Raw genomic sequence first — 8,283 nt, forward strand, 5'->3', positions numbered from 1 at the left:
AGTAATGCAGCATGTCAGGTCATTTAATTAAATATTCACACTTCACAGCTTCATGAAGCAGATGTTAAGACAACTATAAGAATAGATCAGATGTAATTCCATATAATGAGCATTACGTGGCTTACCCAGAATGCCTCTCTGACCGTCTCCAGGGCGTTGCGGGTGAGGAAGAAGATGTCAGGTGAGCGCATGCCAGTGAAGATGATTGGTGACATCCTGACGGCTCAGCTTCCTCACATGCAGCCATACATCCGCTTCTGCAGCTGCCAGCTCAACGGCGCCACCCTTATTCAGCAGAAAACAGACGAGGTGCCCGAATTCAAAGACTTTGTTAAGGTGAGGCTATGGGTTAATGCTTAAATTAAGTTTTTTTATTAAAATGTCCTGTTTCTGTTTTGGTATTGTTTGCAGATTTTAATTGTAATAAGTCATTTTAAATCGTTTTAACAACATTTTTATATTTTTTGAAGAAAATGGCATGTTGTTAGGGGTGTTGAGCAATTTCGGACTGAATAACAGATGTCTCCATAGCTAAATTTCCATTATTGATTGCGTATTTCTGCGCATTTTATCTCTGTGAAGCTCAATCTGTATTGTATAATCTGCATTGTATAAAGGGCTTTAGAAATTGACTTGAAGTGACTTGTGTAGTTGATATTTTATGCGTGTTTTTAATCTTTATGTATGTTTGCATGTTTTACAGCGGTTGGCGATGGACCCTCGCTGTAAGGGAATGCCTCTGTCCAGCTTCCTCCTCAAACCCATGCAGAGAGTCACCCGATACCCCCTCATCATCAAAAACGTACGTTGATAATCAACTATTTCCTAATTTCTGTATGAAGAACCAGTGACACACTGAAAATGAAACTTTATGTGCTAAAAAGCAAATAAAGAAGCAATGTTTTCATCACCATCTGCACTCTTCCCTTTGGGTTTTTGTATCTGGACCCATCATCTTGTGTTTCTTCTCCTTCCATGCACAGATTTTAGAGAACACTCCAGAAAGCCACCCGGACCACAGTCACCTGCGGCTGGCTCTGGAGAAGGCTGAAGAGCTGTGCTCGCAAGTCAACGAAGGCGTGCGAGAGAAAGAAAACTCAGACCGGCTGGAGTGGATCCAGGCACATGTGCAGTGTGAGGGGCTGTCAGAGGTACCATAACATCTCAAATAACACCTGGAAATCTAAACTATGGTGATACAGTATAAGGCATTAATATGGGCTTTATAAGTTCTAATAAACAGCCAATATGCTAGTAATATGCATGTTAATAAGCAACCAGTTAATAGTGAGAATTGATCCTCAAAATAAAGTGTTACCTAAAGGATTTTCTCTCTCTTTACAGCAACTTGTGTTCAACTCAGTAACAAATTGTCTGGGCCCTCGGAAGTTCCTGCACAGTGGAAAACTCTACAAAGCCAAAAGCAACAAAGAGCTTTACGGCTTCCTGTTTAACGATTTCCTGCTCCTCACGCAGATCATCAAACCTCTGGGCTCGTCTGGAACGGACAAAGTCTTCAGTTCGAAATCCCACCTGCAGTATCGCATGTACAAAACGGTGAGGCATTCTTAGAAATCTTATTTATTTGCAGTCAGTTTCTGACCTTTAATATAATACTTATTCCTTGACCTTTAACCTGACTCGTTGACCTCTGCAGCCCATCTTTCTCAATGAGGTGCTGGTGAAGCTGCCCACTGATCCTTCTGGAGATGAACCCATATTCCACATATCTCACATCGACAGAGTCTACACTATTCGGGCTGAGAGCATCAACGAGCGGTATTTACTAATTATTTAGATCTGTACCTATTAACCTACAATACACGTGCTCAGATATACTTCTCTTGACAGTTCTCTCATAATAATCTTGACAATGTTCTTCTGTTCCACCCTGTAATCCTGCAGGACAGCTTGGGTGCAGAAGATCAAAGCCGCTTCTGAGCTCTTCATTGAAACGGAGAAGAAGAAGAGAGAGAAAGCCTACTTGGGTTTGTCTCACGTCTTTCCTTACAAACCCTTCGCTGATTTAATAAAGCTATGAATGCTCTGAGTGTTTGCTAAGCGCTGGTTTTGTGTTTCTGTTATGTTTGCAGTGAGGTCTCAGAGGGCCACTGGTATCGGGCGGCTAATGGTGAACATTGTTGAAGGCATTGAGCTAAAGCCCTGCCGCTCAAATGGTAAAGAATGAATACTGCATAATACAATTTAAGCTGCTTTATGAGGTTATAAGCATTTTAGTACTATTGATCATATCATAAATATCCATTGTGTGTGTGTGTGTGTGTGTTAATGTGTGCAGGGAAGAGTAATCCGTACTGTGAGGTGACGATGGGCTCTCAGTGTCACGTCACTAAGACGCTGCAGGACACTCTGAACCCTAAATGGAACTCAAACTGCCAGTTCTTCATCAAAGACCTGGAGCAGGATGTGCTGTGTGTCACTGTGTTTGAGAGGGATCAGTTCTCCCCGGACGGTCAGTATATTCATTCACTTACTCTCTTACTCGTGTACTGTATGTATGCTCTCACATATAATCAAACATATCAGAGTGTATATATGCTGCTGTGTGGGATCAGCAAGATTTTGCAACATTAAAAAAAAATCACATCTGCTCAAGGCTGCAATGCATTTATTTGGTTAAAAAAAATTGTGATTTTAATATACTTTAAAATATGTTTTATTTCTGTGGTGGCAAAGCTGAATTTTCAGCATCACTACTCCAGCCTTTAGTGCCACATGATGTTTCAGAAATCTTTCTAATATACTGATTTATTATCATTTATTATAAATGTTGAAATCAGTTGTGCTGCTAATATATATATATATATATATATATGGGTAGTTGACAAATAAACTACTGTCCTATGGTATGACATAGCAAAAATGTAGAAACAAAAACCTTAACATACAAATAACATGAGTTTTTTTTTTTTTTTTTTTTCGTCACACCATAGGACACATTGATACGTCAACTACTTTTTTGTGATTCTTTGATGAATAAGCTAAAAAGAACAGCATTTATTCAAAATAGAAATCTTTTCTAACAATATAAGTCTTTACTATCACGTTTTATCAATTTGAGATCCTTGCTGTGCAAAAACTATTAATTTCTTTAAAAAAATTTTTAAGAAATTACTGTTAAAAGAATCATTTATTTTCAAATAGAAAATCTTCTGTAAGAACATAAAAAATCGTACTGCAGTGTGTGTGTGCGCGTGTTTTTTTGACAAATGAGGACATACATTTGTATAATGAGTCTGACACCGGTATTACAAAGTGAAGGTGACTTTTCAGGACATTGACCCATGTCCCCACTTTTCAAAACGCTTCTAAATCATACAGAGTCAGTTTTTTGGGGGGGAAAGTAGAAATGCACAGTCTCCTGTGAGGGCTAAGTTTAGGTGTAGGGCAATAGCACATACAGTTTGTACAGTATAAAAACATTATGCCTATGGGATGTCCCCACTTTTCACAAAAACAAACGTATGTGTATACAAAAAATATATTTCAAATAATGGTTACTAATTACAGGAATAAATTACATTTTAAAACTGATTATAATGGAAAACTGTTACTTTTAAATTGTTAAAATATTTCAGACTATTACTGTTTAAACTGTGTTTTTGATCAAATCAGTGCAGCCTTGATGAGCATACCTTTAAAAAAAAATCTTACAGTCAGCGCCAATAGCCTTGTGGTTAGTGAGTTTACATATAGCGCAACTGCGCTCACGGCGACCCAAGTTCGATTCCCGTCTCGAGGTCTTTTGCCGATCCCACTCCCCTCTCTCCTCCCAATGCTTTCCTGTCATCACTAATGTCCTATCCAAATAAAAATAGGCATAAAAGCCCCCCCAAAAAAATCTTACAGACTCCAAAGTGTTGAAAGGTAGTTTATAATCGTAACCACATGAAGTTTTTCTTTCTCTCTTCGTCTTTGTAGATTTCTTGGGCAGGACGGAGATTCGGCTGGCCGACATCAAGAAGGACCAGGGCTCTAAGGGGCCCATCACCAAGCGTCTGCTTTTACACGAAGTCCCTACGGGAGAGATTGTGGTGCGACTGGACCTTCAGCTCTTTGACGAACCCTGACCCACATTGTTTCACCTGACCTTTTGATCCCCTCCCCAGAATCCATATCCGTTACTCCTCCGTGGTGAAAGCCTAATGTGACAGTCCCACTCCACCCAGCATCATGAATCCCAGAGTGTGACTGTGTGTATTTGCACAAGCGTTTGTGAGTCTGCAAAATGCTGTAACAGTTTTAATCAGTGATCCCCATTGGATTTTTATTGTCCTTGACGCCTTTTCAAGACAAGTCAAGTGTGTGAGTGAAAATGAAGGATGTACTGTAGAGGGAAGCTTTCAGTTCTCTAATGATGTGAAGGATGTCTCAGGATGCTGTGTATGGTACAGTAGTTGTATTTAACACTCTAATGACCCGGGAACAGTAGTGCCATTTGAAACAATATTCTTGTAGGTTTTCATTCTAGAATACACTGAATCATTCTAGAATGGTGACATGTTCCAAATGATGTGCCGTTGCAGTGAAATCCGTCATTATGGGTGAATCTCATGAAACCTTATTTGCATAATTTAATATAATCACTGTAATGCGAAAAAAGGCTGATATATTATTTAAATTGTTACGCATTTATGCGTGTTGGTATTTGTTGTACTGGTTTTAATTTATGCAGGTTTACTTTTTAAAATAGAATCGTTGTAATTAAAAAAAAAATTACTCTATTACAGTAACAAGAATCATAAAATATAATGGTCCTGAAATAGGTCATATTTTGTGTGTGACCTGGATATGATTTTGTGAGATTCACCCTAATAGTCTTATTGGCTGTTCAACATTTTATTCCATAATTTCAGTCATTAACACTAAAAACTAAAACCAGGTTTTGCTGGCAAACCTCTCTAGTGTCAACCGACTCATTTGTTTTCAGTTTTTACTGAAAAGATATTTGGTGACCGTTCAACAGCTGAATGTTGTCGAGATGTGTTTTTTTGGTTTTTGAGGGTTCATTAAACGTGAGCATGTTCAGGGAAATTTTCAGCAAGTCTCGAAAAGATACGGCCACAAATGCTCCATGGAAAAACTATGTTAAAATAAACGAAATGAATTATGGGAGGGAAATTGTTATATTTGTTTTTCAGCATCTTTTGTTATGTAGCTTTTATTTATTTTTATGTTATTGAGAATGGGACACAGAGGCCCACTGAAATATGATAGCAGCTTTTCAAAGGTGATCAGAAGCATTTCCCAGTAAAAAATTATTAATAAAAAAAAAAAAAAACATGTCAAATATCCCTAAAAAGTCCCGTGTTCTTCAGTTCACTGATGTTCTTAGTTTTATTGTGGTACATCACAAAGTAAACTATTTAATATATAGTACTATATTTAAATTTGATACTGCATTACTAATAAGTTCACAGTTTGTTTTTGATTTATGTATGTTGATTTGTTTTATTCTTGTACTGTTGTTAGGCATTAGCGATCAAAACTGTAGTTATGTCATATTTGTAAGAGATGTCAGTTCATATTTTGTTGTTTATTTGCAGAAAAATAGCAAGATGGTTTGTAGTGTTAAAGGTTTGGCAAGTGGCAGCATGTAGAAACAATGCTAAAACGATGAACAAGTGAGCAAAAGATATCAATCTTCACCCATATCTGCTGCAAATGTCTTCAGATATGTTCTAGAAAGAGCCCTCTGTTTTCACATGAATGATGAAATATGTTGAATTTGTGTCTGTCTTATTAATTTGCCCTCAGTTATCACACTACTGAGCCTGAGAAAGGTGCTGTTTTCTTTTGGACTGTAGCGGGGGGTCGGTTTTGTTAAATTTGTGTGTTTTCTTGTCTAGATGCAATACACATTAATATTCCACTGCTGTGCTAGTGAGATGCCAGAGTGATCAAGGAAAACAGCTATTGTGGGGCCAGCAAGTTATTCCACTTGGTTTTCTATGTGTGTATGTGCGTATATATGAGAGAGAGTGATTCTTAGTGCTTTGGATGCTTTCTGTTGGGTCACTGTCCCCAAACCTCATCTCAAAGAATATTCCAGACAATGCAAGGGGTCGTGGTCACACATATTTTATTTTTTTCCACTCTTTTGTCCTCTCTCCTTCCCTCATCTCTTACCACGCACACTGTACATTTCAGACCAGAAGACTTGCCCATACCTTCATTATTTTTTAATGAGCAAAGCCCCATTGATTGAACAGTAATATATGTGTCTATGTTTAAAACTTTGAATGGAGTATAATATATTACAAACTGAGAAGTAAATATGTTGATGACAGCGTATTGTTATCAATGTAGAAGCAGTGTGTTGTCTTAATGTTGCAAATAAAACTCAATTGGACCAAGATGTAATGCAAACTTATTTTTTTTCGTTGCATGCAGTTTCCTCATTTAATTATGCTGTCCAAACGAATATGTTTTGTATAAAAGAATGCCACGGTCTTCACGTTAGCACATTTATCAAAGTATTTTACCTTTTTGTAATGGCTATTTAGTTTTTTTACATTGTGAGAACTGAGACTAGAGAAAACGACATGGACAGCATGTTTCTCAGGAGTTATTTCAAATGCAAAAGTTCAAACTTCTACCAGGACTCTACCAACAAAAGATGCTGTGGATAGTTCTACAGCAGGTCTGCATAATAAGGCATACACTGAAATGTTGAATACAAAATATGCAGCATCCCAAGCTGCAGAATCACCCACAATTAATGCTCCACGAGAGGCTTCAGCTCAAGGAGCGATGACTAAAAATATCAGTCTAGTTTCAGAGCTGTCTTCAACAAACCCCTCAGAAGTCATTCCATCTTCTGAGGGTGTTGCTTCTGCCTCTGAAAAATATTCAGGAGAAACTAGTGATGGGACAGTTTACATGCCTGATGTTATGGTGACTTCCAAAGTGATGGCAATTCCTGAAGTTTCATCTGCGCATGAGAACGGTCATCTACAGGAGTTTTTTGATGTTTCAAAAGTGGTTGCAGTAACCGATGCATCAACTTTTGTAAACATGGTACAATCACAGGACTCCTCGCACCCTCAATCCACTCAATTTCAAGACTTTCTAGCTCCCACTTGGTCTTCAAATGTCAAAGCAGACAAACCATCTTCTGGCCAAGAGATCATCACTCAGACAGTTGGGTCTTTTCCAGATGGCACAGGTGACCCCGTACTAGATATTTCCAGTGCTGATGCTGTGGCCTCTGGTGAAGTTCCAACCCTTCGAGAAGTTTGTCATAAAGAAGCCATTCCAGTCTTTGACCCCATGTCTGAAGTCTCTTCACCTCAATCAACTGAGCATCTTCCTGTTGTTGAGTCCACACCTGTCTCTCTAAATAAAGCTGTAGATGCTACGTCAGAAATGTCTGGTGATGCTCAAAGATCTATCAATCTAACAGACCCAATTCTAGTGCAAACTGAGGTTTTAGAGGAAGAGGATTAGACCGAGGCAGCTGAAGAGTTAACTGGGGGTACGTGTCATACTTCCTGCATTCAATACCAACATAAATCTTACAAAAATAGGATTTTTTGTTGTTGTTTATGCACCCTCTATTTTTTTTGTTCACAGTTATTTGTGGGAAATTACTCCAAGATATTGCAAATGTTACATTATTGTAATGGGGCTAAGACTTGTGGATCCAAGTGCAAGCTTTTATTTATAAACAGTCAATAAACAGGCAGGGTCAAACCACGGCAAACAGGTATCCAACAGGGCAAGGCAGAGGGATAATCCAGGTATACGAGCAGTAGTCCAAGAGAGGTGCAAACGGCAAGGCAAAGGGTAAATCCAGGAAACACGGGCAAGAATCAAAACACTAGAAAATCACACAAGGCAAGACTATGACAAAAATTGGGTTCCGTATTGCAGCTAAAACTAGGAGTTATAAATGCAGAACAATACTGGAACTAAACAGAATGGCTCGGTAAGGCAGCTAACACTAGAGGAGGGATAAACGCAATACAATACTCAGCAGAGAGGAAGAGGAAGTCCATGGTTTAAGTAGGGTGTGTGATCAGTGCAATCAGCTGTAGGGTGTGTGATTGTTCTCAGGTGTGTGATCAGTGCAATCAGCTGTATATTGATGACACATGCAAAGGATGATGGGAATTGTAGTTCGTGGGTGAAGTGCAACAGTAGTGTGGTGCAAGAGTCAATGTGATGGAGGAGTGATCTCTGGTGGTGAGTAAACAGAAGTCCACAGACCAGATTCGTGACAATTATCATAAAGTTAAAATTCACAATCTCTATGCAATC

The 8,283-nt window shown here is 38.6% G+C and overlaps 1 protein-coding gene across 1 annotated transcript in view; it reads left to right on the plus strand.

The window, feature by feature from the left end:
* The window catches only part of LOC306872681 (intersectin-1-like), a 47,968-nt gene extending 41,592 nt beyond the window's left edge, over positions 1–6,376 (plus strand). Inside the window, exons 31-39 of the mRNA XM_079421390.1 lie at positions 153–336; positions 704–802; positions 984–1,151; positions 1,345–1,557; positions 1,658–1,779; positions 1,906–1,988; positions 2,094–2,177; positions 2,300–2,473; positions 3,943–6,376. Coding sequence (XP_079277516.1) covers positions 153–336; positions 704–802; positions 984–1,151; positions 1,345–1,557; positions 1,658–1,779; positions 1,906–1,988; positions 2,094–2,177; positions 2,300–2,473; positions 3,943–4,091 — 1,276 coding nt within the window. The 3' untranslated portion in view covers positions 4,092–6,376. The remainder of the gene's footprint in view (positions 1–152; positions 337–703; positions 803–983; positions 1,152–1,344; positions 1,558–1,657; positions 1,780–1,905; positions 1,989–2,093; positions 2,178–2,299; positions 2,474–3,942) is intronic.
* The last annotated feature ends 1,907 nt before the right edge of the window (positions 6,377–8,283 follow it).

Source organism: Barbus barbus, assembly GCF_936440315.1.
Source record: "Barbus barbus genome assembly, chromosome: 7".
Classification (NCBI taxonomy): Eukaryota; Metazoa; Chordata; class Actinopteri; order Cypriniformes; family Cyprinidae; genus Barbus; species Barbus barbus.